Source organism: Chelonia mydas, chromosome 2, assembly GCF_015237465.2.
Source record: "Chelonia mydas isolate rCheMyd1 chromosome 2, rCheMyd1.pri.v2, whole genome shotgun sequence".
NCBI lineage: Eukaryota > Metazoa > Chordata > Testudines > Cheloniidae > Chelonia > Chelonia mydas.
Window position 1 is genome coordinate 228,503,091 of NC_057850.1, and position 15,835 is coordinate 228,518,925.

Here is a 15,835-nt window from a genome sequence, read left to right on the forward strand (position 1 = left end):
AATATTTTGAGCAATTAAAGATAATTAAGGATTTTATCTGAATAATTGATGCCAGCATGTTACAAAATATTATGATATAAAATGCTGTGGAGTGATGAGTAGCCCATCTGCTAAAATGCTTGTCCAATACTACTTCACCCTTAAGAAAAATAGTAGCCCAAAATTCTATTTTAACCCTAATCTACATTACAGAAACTAAAACTGTCTCACTCTGCTTAGACAATGACCAGAAATAATCAAATATGGAGATGGGTATTCAAGTTGACAGTTTAGATCAAAGTCAAAACCACAATGAAAGCATTACTTTATCTATTACTATTACAGTTTTGCTTATCATTCATTATTATTTAAGGTCACTTACTATATATGTCACCTAAAATTTACATTGTGATTACAAATGTTGTCCCCAGATCAGGAAAAAATCCCCATTCAGGACAACACTTAAGCACATGCTTACCTTGAAAACAATGGGATTTAGGCACATGCTTAAAATTAAGTCTGTATTTAAAGTGTTATCCTGAATATGGATGAGCTTAAGGACCTGTAAGTGTGTCCCTGAATCAGGACTATATAGGGTCTGATTCTTCTCCCACTGAAGCACTGTTTCCATTGACTTCAGTGGGCACAGGATTAGACCTGTTGTAAAACTCATTCTTTATTCCAAGAAGCTTCCAGCCTTAGGACTAGATCATGCCTTCAGGCACAGCAGGGAGTGGTATGGAGTTGCTCCTGAACTCTCTGGTGCACAGAGGGAGAAGCACAACCACTATGGCATCCCTTTATGGGATGTAGCCTGCTCCTACGTGCATGCTAATCTAGTTCTAAACTATTGCAGAAGTGGGGTTAGGCCATGTTTCCACATCCTCCTTGCCCCCTCTTTGGTGCCAGGCATCCCCTGGGACTAGCATTAGAGTATGGTGTGAGGATTGACTGGTGAGGAGAATGGGATACATGTATTCCTGGAAGAGAGTGTGTGGACAAGAAGAATTAGGCTGTTCCAGGCTTGGGAGGCAGAGTCCTAGAAGGCATGGAGTGAGAAAAGGGAGCAGTAAAGCAAGAGAACTGAACACAGAGAGTAAGAGGCAATGAGAGCAAAAATGGAGATGGAGATAAAGATTGTGAAGGACCTTGAAAGTGAGAACAAAGAGCTTGAATTAGATGTCCGAGAGGAAGCCTCTGAAGTGGTTCAAGGATAGGGGTGCTTTGGTCTTACTGGTGGAGAGAGGAGAGCATGATGAAAATGCTACAGCTAATTTAACTGTACTTGTCCTGAGCAGGAGTTCTCAACCTTGTCAGGCGATTGCATCAATTTACTAGAATAAGATCTCATGTGTATTGGCTGCCTCGATCATTGATCTGGTCAGCAAGTGACTCCTGTTCCGCTGTGTGTGCTCCAGGACAGTCCAGGCTCCACTATAAATGAGGAGGCAGTCAATAGCAACATGTTAGGGCCCAGTACAGATGCTTATCTTCAAGATATAGAAAAGGGGTGTAGAATACCAGTTATTGCAGCCTAAGGTATCAAATGTAAAACTATAAATGGCTACATTTTTAATCTCCTTTTCAGGAACTTGGCAGTGTCTACAGTATTCTTGCTGCAATTTTAAACGTGGGTAACATTGAGTTTTCTTCAGTGGTATCCGAGCACATGATTGACAAGAGCAATATTTCCAATCCAGTCGCACTTGAGAATTGTGAGTTCTCTTTCCTTTTATTTAAGATTAAATTTCTTTAATGTTTTAGCAGGCAGGAGATTTTATCACATTAGATTTATCTATAAAACTGTATTCAGATGGAAATTTTGCAAGACTTAAAGTACAGCAGTTCACTTCATGCCAAATCCACTTTAATAAAAATGTAAAAAGAAGGGTTTCTTTCATATTTATGTGCATACAAATTATTTACTTTTTGTGTCCATCCACATAGTTTATTCAGGTAGCATGACTGTTACCGGGGGGAGGGCGGGTGGCGAAAAACAAAATAAAATGTTCATGGTTTTTGTCAACATTTAAACTTTTTGTGAAAAATTTCATCAAAATTTTGAATTTTATTTTTTTAGCAGCTCTATCTCCTACAGCGTTTATCTCGAGGAAATAGAGCTGGGCTACCTCCCTTGTGGGTCACAGTGGGCTTACAGTGGAAAAGCATCCACAGGGAAGCTGCTGCTCCCCCTCCTGTATGAGAGGGTGGAGCCTTGATTCTGTCCCCAACACTTTGGCCAGCATGGCTGAGCTGTCACTGAAGGGAAAGTAATCTGCACCTGGGAAAGGGCTGGTGCACATGACTTCCCCACCCTGGAGCAAGAGGGGAATTAGCTACAGATTATGACTCAGTCCGTCATCTGCTCTTGGGGCAGCACAATTCCACACTGCCCCATAATCAGGACACATTGTACTGTTACAATCTAACCCTTAGAAATTAAGAAATACTTCATTCCTTCAAAAATATACCTGCGGATTGTGTGTATGTCTTAACAGTACATCTGTTCACTTTCTAGGTGCTTCCTTGCTGTGCATTCAGGCAGATGAACTGCAAGAAGCTCTCACCTCCTACTGCGTGGTGACTCGAGGGGAAACCATTATCCGTCCTAACACCGTGGAAAAAGCTATTGATGTCAGAGATGCCATGGCCAAAGCATTATATGGGCGTCTCTTTAGTTGGATAGTCAATCGCATCAATACTTTACTCAAGCCAGACAAACTTTTAAGGTAAAGGGACATTTTTCCAGTAGAAAAATTATCTCTTTGCAATGTGAAATGTATGATTTGTATACCTACATGGTCTATATATTTTATAGAACATCTGGCAACGGAATAGTCATGATATAATATTTTATTAGCTTGTTCAGATCCATGTTTAGCTCTTGCAAATCCTTCCTTCATCTGATAACTTCTATACCCATGGTAATCATTTCTGATCATATACATTTTTTTCATTAGTAGTATGCAATAGACATATAGTAAATAGCTGTAATACTGGCATCTTGGCATTTCGCTATAGATTAACTGGGTGAAATTCTGATCTTAGTTATTCCCATGTAAATTAGGAGTAAACCTACTGGAGTTATATACCAGATATTTTTCCTTCAGATGATTTACTCATAACTTTTAGGGCCAACGCTGCCATTCATCTGCAGATTGATTAAGCCACATTCTGATCTTATTTGCATGCATCCTTCTGGTGTTCTTCTTCTTCTTAAGTATTTATGATAGTGCCCAAAGCCTCATCGGGTTTAACACCCCATTGTGCTAGGTGCTTTACAAAAAGGAAAGGACCGTTCCTACCCTGAAAAGGTTTGCGGTCTAGGCCCAAACAAACAAAGGTTAGGGGATGGGGATGGGGATGCAAATGAATCTGGTGAAGGATTGGCACAGCTTTGTTAGTAAATCATGCAAATCAAGGCCCTCCATGGTAGTTGGGTGCCAGGGGAGTGGGATGAATTTAAAACTACCTGATTCCGAATACACATAATATTTCAATCTGGCACGTCTGCATTTTCATTTAAGAAACATCAGAGGGAATCCAAGGCTGCAGTTTTGTAGCCCTAAGAGCCCTGAAAACTTTAAAATACTCAGTAACAGCAATAAATACCATTTTGATCGATGATTATTAAGCCAAAATACAAGACAGATGGAGCTGCACTGCTAATTTATGGACATATCCCACCACTCTGCCATTGAGCAGGCCTTGAGGGCTCCAATCCAGTAGAACAAGTGTGGTTCCACTGTGGAAGGGGCAGGGATGAGGATCCCCATCTGGTATCTAAAATGCATGCAGTGTACAAATAACATAGAACCGATGTTTGTGTGGGTGGTAATAAAATAGGCGTTACTTGCTAAATTCCTGTAATTACTTATCCGGTACTTCTCCTTCAGATTTTTTTCTTGTAACGTGTGAGGTCAAATTTTCATACTTCAGTGCCTAAAGCTAGGCTTCTAAATACCTGTTGCATGCACCTCATTGCAAATTGAAACTCCTATCTTAATCTTAATATTTAAAACAGGTATTTAGGTGCATAAAAATGAATGTAGGGACCTCTGCAGACGATCTATTTTGAAAAGTCAGCCCTAAGCATTGTGAGCAAATAATCTGAGGGAAGAAATACCTAGTATCTAATTACAAGCCTATTTTATTACCATAGAAACGAAAAGCAATTGTGTGTCATTTGTGAACCATAGTCTGTTTTTTTCCCCCAATAGGGGAAATCGTGTTTGGCATATGCAGTCATCCTTAGATTTACATGTATTATCGTATTTCATATTAGAATTGATCATTCTATTAAGATTCATCTGATTGGGCAAAATTCATCCTTATGTAACTCCCAAGGTCAGTGATAAATTTGGCCCATTATTTATTTTCTTGAAACAATAATGAAGTTAGGCATTATGTAAAATAATGGAGATAAACATATGAAGAGCTTTTTTTTATCTTTTTTCAGCGAAAATGATGATGGGTTGAACATTGGGATTCTTGATATCTTTGGCTTTGAAAATTTCAAAAAAAATTCTTTCGAACAACTGTGTATCAACATTGCCAATGAACAGATTCAGTTCTACTTCAATCAACATGTATTTGCCTGGGAACAGGTAGGTTTGGGAATATTTTATCAAGCTTAGTAGTGCTGAACATAAAATATCTTTCCCAAAAAAGCTAAACTCTTCTTTCTTCTTAAGAATCACAAATAGTAGTCTATAACAGACTGCTTTCTGTCTATACATTATGTGAAGAACTGTTGGATTGCCATTTGTAATTTAAATGTCCATCTAAAATGCAGTAAACTTCAAATGTACAGTCTCTAGGCAACAGAGCACAGCAATAATGGGTTTGATTCAAATGCATTGTTGTTTTGTTGAGGAATAATGTGTACTATGTAATTTATGGTTCAACAGCAAAAAGCAGAAATGCCATACAGTACATATTGTTTGATGAATGCCTTTCCTAATAGCATGCTAATAAGCTTTTTAACATTGAATTCCAATTATAAAAATCAGAATAATTGCAATTATTTGGATCTCATTTAGGAATTTGTTCTCCTAAACCAACTGATGGAAGGTTTACTTTGATTACACGATATAATTTGATTTAAAAGATGGAGGAAAAATTAGATGTTGTAATTACAAAAGCTAATGAACTTGAAAGGGTCAGTAGAAAAACTGTAAAAAGACCATAAGGAGTTTATAAAAGGATTAAATGAAAATTAAGTTAAACAGTTTTAAATTGCTAGCCAATTAATTCTCTTATTTGAGAAAACATGTTTCAACAAAAAACAGAAGTACTGCCCAATGCTGTATGTCCTGGGTAATCAACCGTCACATTTTAGGTTTAGAGAGTGAAAATATACTTTCTCTGCATTATTGGATGAAACTTCATTTTATATATTTTTGAAAAGCATTTTGTCACCCATCCTCATAATTTTTAATTACTAATACTCATGCAGGGTTTTGCCCGACTGTTTTAATCATTGTTGGTTTTGTAGATGATAGAGATATAAGTTTGGGAAAATATCTCTCTCTCTCTCTCATGTTTGTATATAAATAAAAGGAAAATAGTATTTTGTGGCAAACATAGTTGATAGTTTCCAATTATTTCAAAGGCAACACAATCATGTGGAGTTAGATGTAGCCTTTTGGGAGTGATTGTATATCTTCATGAAGAAGACTTTCCAGTTACACCAGAAGAATCATAGAATCCTAGACTTTAAGGTCAGAAGGGACCATTATGATCATCTAGTCTGACCTCCTGCACAACGCAGACCACAGAATCTCACCCACCCACTCCTGTAACAAACCCCTAACCTATGCCTGAGCTATTGAAGTCCTCAAATCGTGGTTTAAAGACTTCAAGGTGCAGAGAATCCTCCAGCAAGTGGCCCGTGCCCCACGCTGCAGAGGAAGGCAAAGAAACCCCAGGGCCTCTGCCAATCTGCCCTGGAGGAAAATTCCTTCCCGACCCCAAATATGGCAATCAGCTAAACCCTGAGCATGTGGGCAAGACTCACCAGCCAGATACCCAGGAAAGAATTCTCTGTAGTAACTCAGATCCCACTCCATCTAACGTCCCATCACAGGCCATTGGGCATATTTACCACTAATAGTCAAAGGTTAGGATCTTTTGTCTTGGACTCCTCTAAGCCAACGATGGTTTGACTTTGTCTGTGGCAACCACTTAAACAGTTTTGGTGCAAAAGCCTCCAGATGCACCCAAGATGTAGATCACAGAACTCTGAGCAGTTGGCTACTGGTGCCTCTGGGCTCTTAAAGGGTTTAATGGCCACGGTGTGAAGAGAGAATAGCAGCAGATTGGAACAATATACAAAGAACAGCTGCTTCTTTGTATATTGACTCAAAGATTTTTTTAAGATCTTGGTTAATAAACTTCAAGAAGTATAAATAGAAAATGTATGCTAGAAAGCAATGTGAAAATTAACTATTAAAGAAGTCTTAAAGCCAGTGTCTGCCCTGCAGTTTAAAGCATGCAGAATGTGCAACTAATAGTACATTCCACCATATGGAAGGGCTTGTCCTTGATTAACTGTTCCTAATTAATGCCATGTGTAGACACTCTCTTATTCTGGAATAAACAGCTTAAAAATCCTGTGAAAGGAGGCTCTAGAACCACCCTGGAATATCTCCTTGCATCAGTCACAATAGTAATACTCTCAGGCAACAAGCCTCAGTCCACCAAGGTAGCCAACCATTATCTGCCACTTCCCTGTATTAAAAAACCAACATCTGGGGAAACAATAACAGGTCTACACTTCTTTCTGGAATAAGAGTGTCCACACATGGAGTTATTCAGAAAAAACTACTGCACTTTAAATTCACATCCTACCTTAATCTGTGTTAACTATCTAGTGAGAAACAAGCCGTAAGAGAAGAGAAATTTTGTAACCAAACACGGAATTTTCACAGCCAGTGCTCCTCAGCTATTTAACACAGATGCTTCTGTAATTAGCACTGAACCATCATTCTGTTCACCGTAGGACAAAGGGCTTTGCTGTTGACAGACATCCACGTCCCAGGGTGTGCGCAGACACAAAGGTTCCCAGTCTCTCTCTCTCCATCTTCTTTACTACTCACCTTTAATGTGCTTACCTTGCTTTGGGCTCCACTCTATTCAAGTGTAATCTGCCTTCAGTTTCCTTTGGGTATCTTTATATGTAGACTGCTCGCCAGGCATGAGTTGACTCAAATGTTCTTGCGTTATCACTTAGTTTAATAAGCTTGTGTGTGAGTTTCCTTCTGGTTTTGTGTGTTCCACATTTAAAAAGGGATCAGAACAGGCCTGAGACTGTAGCAAGCTTCATTACATTATCTTGCAGGGTATTCAAAGTAGTGCTGGGGCTATTGCTGAAGTGATGCATAACTAGTTCTACAGGCAAAAATTAGTGCAAAGTTGGGCGTCAAACCCTATCATTTTAAAACCAGGAAGTGACTAGTGTGCTCTCAGTAGAAGGTTGTCACTGATTGCAAGGCTGTTGCTCAAGGACAGTTCACAGTATAATTAATGGCCATTATAACACATCCCCGTCTCCCCTGCTTGGGACATGCACATTGCTTCAGTTCCGTGTCACAAGAACAATCATGTAGAAAGTAGGTGGTTCTGCATCTTGAATGTTAAATGTAGGGGATCTGCTAAGTTTAGAACTGATATGATCTCCTCTGATTGTTAACTGAAGTTTATGATATCCCTCTCTTCAGGAGTCAGCATTCAAAAAGGAGAAAGAAAAGTATAAAATATTGTTCTGTTGCTTATACCTCTACATAGGAAGAAGCAAAATACCATTTTAAAATTCATTAATGAATAAAATTAAAAGTTCAGAAATGCAATGTTTATGTTCATGTACAAATCAACAACTTGTACAAATAGGTCAGTATGACACCAAATCTACACTTATGTACACAACTGACTTTACACGTGGGTAAGGATTTGCATGGTCAAAGGTCTTCATCTGTAACATGTGATTTCAATACTGATCTATAGAAGTTATGCTTAGTAGTAGACTATTGCCAGCAGAAACTGAGGGCATTGCATTGACTTCTCTTGTTGGAAGTGAGGTGTTTTATTCTCATTTCCAGTTGAACGTATCATAAGCTAAAAGTTTTATAGATTTGAACTGTGGCCTTCAGTGCTATTACAAATCATGCAAATTCAGTCTCTCATTAAAAAATCCTCAGTCTAAAGCTATGTGGATGTGTAAATCTTTATAAATGTCTGTGATTTCCTTTGTGTATATAGTGTTGCTTTGTTTTGCACATTGAACTCCCATAATTTGTGTAACATTTCCTAAACACATTTAAGCTGTGATAGGCACATCTGCTCTACAACTTTCATTTCTCATTCAAGATATTCAAAAGGGGGGAATAATGTAATCAGGGGCACTTTGAATCCTCCAACCCTTTGAGTTCCGAGCCTCCAGAATGCTAACAGCCAACTGAATTTTGCCATAAAGCAATGTGCCAGCATATCTTTTGTAAAATGTGAATAGCATAGTTTTTGTGACTGTGAATCCTTAGTGATTTTGTGTGCATGTGTTTTGTTTCTTTTTAAATTATAATCCTAGATAATTAATGGAATAAATTTATCAATTTGCAAATGAAAAATACAAAGGGACTGAATGGTGGTTGGGTCTATAAACATCTGTAGGAGTATTTCCCTTCTATCTTAGGTTTTCATATAGCACTTATCACCATGTTATACAAAATTAAACAATACAGTTTTTCTGTCTTCATTCTTCTAAAGAAAGGAGCGCAGCCTTGTCAGTCTGAGTCCTTCCCTCTTCCCCAGATTATTTGATCAACTCAACACCAGGTCAAAGTGGTTGAAATTGAACATATCTCTTTGTGGTTTGGTATCCTAGGTCAAGTGGGTTGGTCTTAGTCCAGTTCTCACTGAATAAGTGTCTGCATAACAAAAACCAACAACACGATTGACTTCAGTGGCTTGCTTTCTGGCAATCTGAGAAATGAAGGCAGTAACTGAATGAACATGGAAGACTAAATTATTCCTTCGCTGATGGAGGTGGCACATTTCTGGCATAGTCTGTGCTGCCTTTGCCTATGCTGAACCAGTTCTAGGGATAATAACTAGGGCTGATGATCATACTGATAATATGTAGCTCTTATAGTGCTCTTCATCATTAGACATTAAAGGAAGGAAGTATCATTATCTCCATTTTTCAGCTAGGGAAATGCATGCACAGAAAGATGGACTTTGGTTTTTAGCATTTTTAGCATTGTCACGCTGGCACATTTAATGAGCTCTGAAATAAATTTTCAAAACTTAAAAATGGTATTACATATAAATATACTTCCATCTGAAAAGCAGCTCCTCCTCCATGTGCATTGTAAGCTCTTCATAACAGGGAAGTATCCACCCATATTTTTTTACATATTATTGCACATCTATGGCACTGTATGTAAATAAGGTACATATCTAATTCTTCCTTTAAGTGGCTTGTTCCATTCCTGTTTATATGAGACCTTAATTCTCTTTCCATGAGCTGCCATGAAAATTGAGGGCAGCACAGGCACTTGAGCTAACAGTCCCTAAATGGAAAGGAGGACTAGTGGCACCTTAGAGACGAACCAATTTATTTCAGCATAAGCTTTCGTGAACTACAGCTCACTTCATCGGATGCATTCAGTGGAAAATGCAGTGAGTAACCATGTGGGGTTGAGGGGAGAGTCTTCAATTCTGAGCTTCACTTTTCCCACCGGTCTAACAGACCCCATTTGTTAACCCTACAGGCACAGTGTAAGGCTGGTCTCTTTCCCAGGGTTTCTGAGTGGAAGAATGAAGATTGGGATAAGTTCTGACTCTATTTTGAGGAACATCTTTTTAAATTCTCTGCAAATAGTGGGCCAGATTCACTCCTGGATTCTGCCAGTGGATCACCAGATGCATGTCATCCTGGTGGCAGAAAGTCTAGCCAGGGGTGAGAGGATCACAGCAGAAAAGGTGTCTACAAAGCTACTCTGTTGGGGAGCATGGATCCAGTTAGTAAAGTCCCAAAAGCTGAAAGCACTGGCCAGAGAGGGGATGTGGCCAAGGATACAGGGAATGTGTTAGTTCAGAACATCCACAGACTGAGGTACTCAGTCTGACAGGAGCTGTTCACACCATCTCTACACATGACTAATTGTACGGCAACTGCGAGAGAGGAATTTTTCTAATCTACAGGTGAGAAATAGGAAATCTGGATTGAAATCCATCCCTTTGACATAAATGGGGTAACAATAAAGAATGAATTTGGCCCACAATGTTTAAGTCAGGATATTCCTCTGGGTCTGGGATAGGTAGAGGCTGGGGAGAAAAGTTAGGGGAAACCTTGTGAGGGTCTAATCATAGAATTGTCTTGAATCAAGGGGAACAAACCCTGCAAGATGCGCAGTGAACTGCCCCTCAACTCTGCAGGTCCTGGGGATTGACAGGAGGCAGGGCCAACCACCCAGAAACACTGTGTCTCTGGCCCAACATCTTGGTCTCTAACTCCATGATGCTGAAGGCAGCGTGCTGCCAGAGCTTCCCCCCAGCCTGTGTGTGGAGTAGCTTGTTCTGTTGTGTAAGGGTGGAAAGTGAGGCTGAAGGGTCACTCTTCACCTAGCAGTGTTGGGCTCAGAATGCCTGTTAGAGCAGAGAGTTGCCTGCTGCAGCTAGTTTTTGTACTTCTGGGTAGACGTAAAGTTGAGAATAAAAACGTACTGTTTAACACAAACCTTCACTGTGCTTTGCGAAGCGAAACACAGCCACAGCAGCCTACAGAAGTGCCCTAAAGAGGGCATTTCTCCTGCCTGGAGACAGGCCCAAGCTGCCAGCATTTCCATGGACCTCAGGACTGTGGGGGGGACAAAGCATGTTTTCACTTGACCCTGCAGAAAGGGGTCTATGTGGTCCAGGGAAGTGACGCTACAGTGGAGGGAGCTGACTTTCCTCTCCATGCAGGAATGATAGGAATCTTCATAGCGGGGATCTAGGTGGTCATGGCCAGATGGACAGCTTTTCCATTTCTCCATAAATTCTGGTTATTTCAGCACTGGTTGTATTGTGTTAGCAAAGATATGAATTGTGATGCTTGGCACAGTATATTTCAGAAGACTGACCTTCTCATTGTGACCCATTATATGAGCATGCCAGTGGAATCTGATGCACACTAATACAGACGATAAATGCATTGTTCCGGAGGACCCTAACCTAATGTGCTTTTGGATAAGGCATGTGCAACGTTCATTTTTGTTTGCAGTGGTGTTGTAGCTGTGTTGGTCCCAGGATACTGGAGAGACAAGGTGGATGAGGTAATTTTTGTTATTGGACCAACTTCTCTTGGGGAAAGAGCCAAGCTTTCAAGCTACATAGAGTTCTTCTTCAGGCCTGCAGAGCTCTGTGTAGCTTGAAAGCTTGACGCTTTCACCAACAGAAGTTGGTCCAGTAAAAGATATTACCTTACCCGCCTTGTCGCTCACATTTATTTTTAACTTTACAATTGCATCTTTTGCTTTAGTAAGATGGTAAAAGGCAGGTTCTGAATAAGTTCCTAAAATTAATTTTTAAACCAAGGGGATTTCATATCATCACATCAACAAAGTGGCATTACTTCATGACCCAGTTGTTTTCTATTAGTACAAAACAAAATTACAAACTGCATTTAACAATATTGTCCCTATTGATTTAAGTGCAGCAAATCTGCACAGGGTAATATTGCCTAGCTTTGATCACAGTGGACACAGCATAAAATAAGAGCCCACATACTCCAATGTAGTGCAGTCATTCCTTGTGACATCCTATCTATGTGAATACTGTTTTGTGGATTGTGTGATATCCTCTCAATGAGTAGAAACTATTTTAGGGAATTCAGATACTATGAAACATCACTGGGGATTGCAACCTCCTGCAGCTACTCAGTGCCTTGTTTATGGCATGTTCGAAATTAATACAAATAAAATCTTCCATTATGGCTTTATAATACTTGTCATATTAGTTTTTTTCTCCTGTCTCATATTTCATAATAACATGGGGAAGGGAGCAGTATTGCACGAGGGACTGATAATACAGAGTCTTTCACGGTTAGGTCACTGGTTTAAATCTAACCCAGCTCCATAGTGACTGGAAGTTTTTTTCTTTCTGACATCTTTCAATGTCCTATGTGAGGTGATTTAATGGATTTGTTCCCTATCCTGGTAGACATCACAAAAACCACTGGCACTTATTGACACTCCATTTGGCAGTCTTACTAGAGAAGCAGAAAATTGAATGATCATGAAGGCTTAAACTGCCCATGTGGTCCTTCCAGGTCAGGATTGAGGCATATGAAGGAAGAATAGGGAAGCTTGTGCTGCTGTTCTCATACTGTGTAGCTATGGAAGTTCCATTTACGCTTAAATCAGAGTTCAGTTTCCAGTGTTGTTAAACTGTCTCCTTTAATGAGCATTAGAGTTTTAGAAAAACTAATAATTGGAAATGTTGCCCAGGAATGCTTGTCTGAGGATGCATCAGTGTCATGGAAATATTTACTCCTTTTTCTGACTGTCAGAATTAACAGAAGCAGATTATCATAATTATTATTTATTTACACGTAGACTGTTTACAGTAAAAGCGTCCTTCGTGATAACACCTAGTGCTTGAACTTAACATCTCAATTGTGGGACAACTACAGCCCTGATCAAAGATTACAGAAATTTGGTGGAATGATGGTGATCAGCAGGCCACAGTAATACCAAGATACAAAATATATAGGAATGATGAAATAGGTCATGCTTGTGGGGGAGTGGCACTATGTGTAAAACAAAGCATAGAGTCAAATGTAGTAAAAATTTTAAATGAATCAAACTGTACCATAGAATCCCTATGGATAGAAATTCCGTGCTTGAACAACAACAGTATAGCAGTAAGAATGTACCACAGACCAGCTGGTGAGAGCGATTGTTAAATTCTATGGGACAGTAGAGAGGCTGCAAAAACAAAAAAACCCAATAATGGTGAGGAATTTCAACTATCCCCTCAGGATGGGACACAGAGATAAAATTTCTAGACACCATTAATGAGTGTTTCTTGGAGCAGCTACTCCTGGAAGCCACAAGGGGAGAGGCAATTCTTGATTTAGTCCTAAGTGGCATAGAGGATCTGGTCCAAGAGGTGAATATAGCTGAACCGCTCATTAATGATGACCATAATGTAATTAAATTTAGCCACCTTGTGGGGGGGGAAATACCAAAGTCTAGTCCACCACACTAGAATTTAACTTTAAAAGGGGGAAACTACATAAAATGAGGAATAAGGCTGCTGGTAACCTTTAAAAACCTCTCTTCTGGGGGGGGGGGGGAGAGAGAGAGAGAGGAAGGAGGGATGAGAAACAAGCTGCAGCAGGGTTAGGGGCAGCAGGGAGAAAAGGCTTCTCCTAGGTGGAAGGTTGCTTTCTCCCCTTGAGAGGAAACAGTCAGGTTAACTTATGTTTGGGGGAGGACTGGCAACCAGAAACCAGCATAATGAGGCAACACCCAGGAGAGAGGAAAGGGAAATATATTTCTTTTGTGTTTTGAGTTTGGTTTTTTGATTAAGAGAAGTAGTCAGGCCTACTCTGAGGCCCACCTTGTAAATACTGAAAACATTAACCAGAGCAAATCATTAAAAACCTTCAGAGTTGGACTGATTTACTCCAGACCCCCATCCCCAAAGAGAGGAACACTGATGCTGACAAAGCAAAGGGGGTGCCTTGCCACACTAGCAAAAGACACAAAAACTAACAGCAAAAATTTTCCTTAGAACATCAGAAGCAGGAAGCATGCCAAACAGTTGGTGGGGCCACTGGACAATCAAGGTGCTACAGGAGCACACTTAAGGAAGATGGGGCTATTGCAGAAAACTAAATTAATTATCTGAATCAGTCTGCACTGCAGAGGATGTGAGGGCAATTCCCATACCTGAGCCATTCTTTTTAGGTGACAAATCTGGGGAACTGTCCCAGATTGAGGTTTCAGCGGAGGAGGTTTTGGAACAGACTGATATATTAAACAGTCATAAGTCACCAAGACCAGATGGTATTTACTCAACAGTTCTGAAGAAACTCAAATATGAAATTGCAGAACTACTAACTGTGGTATGTAACCTATTGTTTAAATCATACTCTGTACCAGATGACTGGAGGATAGCTAATGTAATGCTGATTTTTTTAAAAAGACCCTAGAGGTGATCCTGGCAATTGCAGGCCAGTATGCCTAACTTCACTGCCAGGCAAATTTGTTGAAACTATAGCAAAGAACAGAATTATCAGACATATTCATGAACACAATATGGTGGGGAAGAGTCAGCATGACTTGTCTAAATGGAAATCATGCTTCACCAATCTACTAGAATTCTTGGAGTGTTTCAACAAACGTGTGGACAAGGGTGATCCAGTGGATATAGTGTACTTTCACTTTCAGAAAGCCCTTGACAAGGTCCCTCACCAAAGGTACTTCAGCAAAGTAAGGAGTCCTGGGATAAGAGGGAAGGTCCTCTCCTGGATCAGTAACTGGTTAAAAGGTAGGAAACAAAGGGTAGGAATAAACAGTTTTCACAGTTCAGAATGGTAAATAGCAAGGTCTCCCAAGGATTTATACTGAGGCCAGTGCTGTTCAACGTATTCATAAATGAGCTGGAAAAAGAGATAAACAGCGAGGTGACAAAGTTGGCCTACAATACAAAATTACTCAAAACAGGTAAGTCCAAAGCTGGCTGGGAAGAGTTACAAAGGGATCTTACAAAACCAGGTGACTGGCCAACAAAATGGCAAATGAAATTCAAATTTGATAAGTGCAAAGCAATGCATACTGGAAAACATAATCCCAACTATACATACAAAATGATGGAGTCTAAATTAGCTGTTGCCACTCAAGGAAGACATCTTGTAGTCATTGCGGATAGTTCTCTGGAAACATCTGCTCAATATGCAGCAGCAGTCAAAAAAGCAAACAGAATGTTGGGAACCATTAGGACAGGGATAGATAATAAGACAGAAAATAGCATAATGCCACTATTTAAATCCTGATATGCTCGCACCTTGAATACAGCTTGCAGTTCTGGTCACAAAAGATACGTTAAATTTGGGAAAAGTACAGAGAAAGGCAACAAAAATTATTAGGGGTATGGAACAGCCTCCATATCAGGAGACATTCAAAGACTAGGATTGTTCAGCTTAGAAAAGAGATGACTGAGGGATATAATAGAGGTCTATAAAATCATGACTGGTGAGGAGAAAGTGAATAAGGAAGTGTTATTTACCCCTTCACATAACACAAGAACCAGGGGTCACCCAATGAAATTAATAGGCAGCAGGTTTAAAACAAACATAAGAAAGTAATTCTTCAAACAACACACAGTCAACCCATGGAACTCATTGCCAGGGGATGTTATAAAGGTCAAAAGTATAACTGGGTCCAAAAAAGAATTAGATAAGTTCCTGGAGGATAGGTCCATCAATGGCAATTAGCCAAGATGGTCAGGGATGCAACCCCATTGTCTGGGTACCCCTAAACCTCTCACTGCCAGAAGCTGGGACTGGACATCAGGTCACTCAATAACCGCCCTGTTCTGTTCATGCCCTCTGAAGCTTCTGCCGTTGACCACTGGTGGAAGATGGACTGGGTAGATGAACCATTGGTCTAACCCTATATGGCTTTTCTTATATTTTTATTGGTGTGTATATTGCCCCACGCCAGGATTATCCTTGGGAGACATTGTGACTCATAAACATACCTCTGAGTCACAATTCCTCCTCTGCTGCCTCCTTGCTACTGAAAGTATAGTAATTCACTGCTAGCCTGTACCACTGGTATCTGGTTATGCTCCTCTCCTGTGCTGG

The 15,835-nt window shown here is 39.9% G+C and overlaps 1 protein-coding gene across 4 annotated transcripts in view; it reads left to right on the forward strand.

Moving 5' to 3' along the window:
- MYO3A (myosin IIIA) overlaps window positions 1–15,835 on the forward strand; it is a 204,600-nt gene that overhangs the window by 128,517 nt on the left and 60,248 nt on the right. For all 4 annotated transcript variants that reach the window (XM_043541353.1, XM_043541354.1, XM_037890867.2 and 1 more), the window contains 3 exons: window positions 1,568–1,694; window positions 2,498–2,708; window positions 4,439–4,586. In XM_043541353.1, coding sequence (XP_043397288.1) covers window positions 1,568–1,694; window positions 2,498–2,708; window positions 4,439–4,586 — 486 coding nt within the window. The remainder of the gene's footprint in view (window positions 1–1,567; window positions 1,695–2,497; window positions 2,709–4,438; window positions 4,587–15,835) is intronic.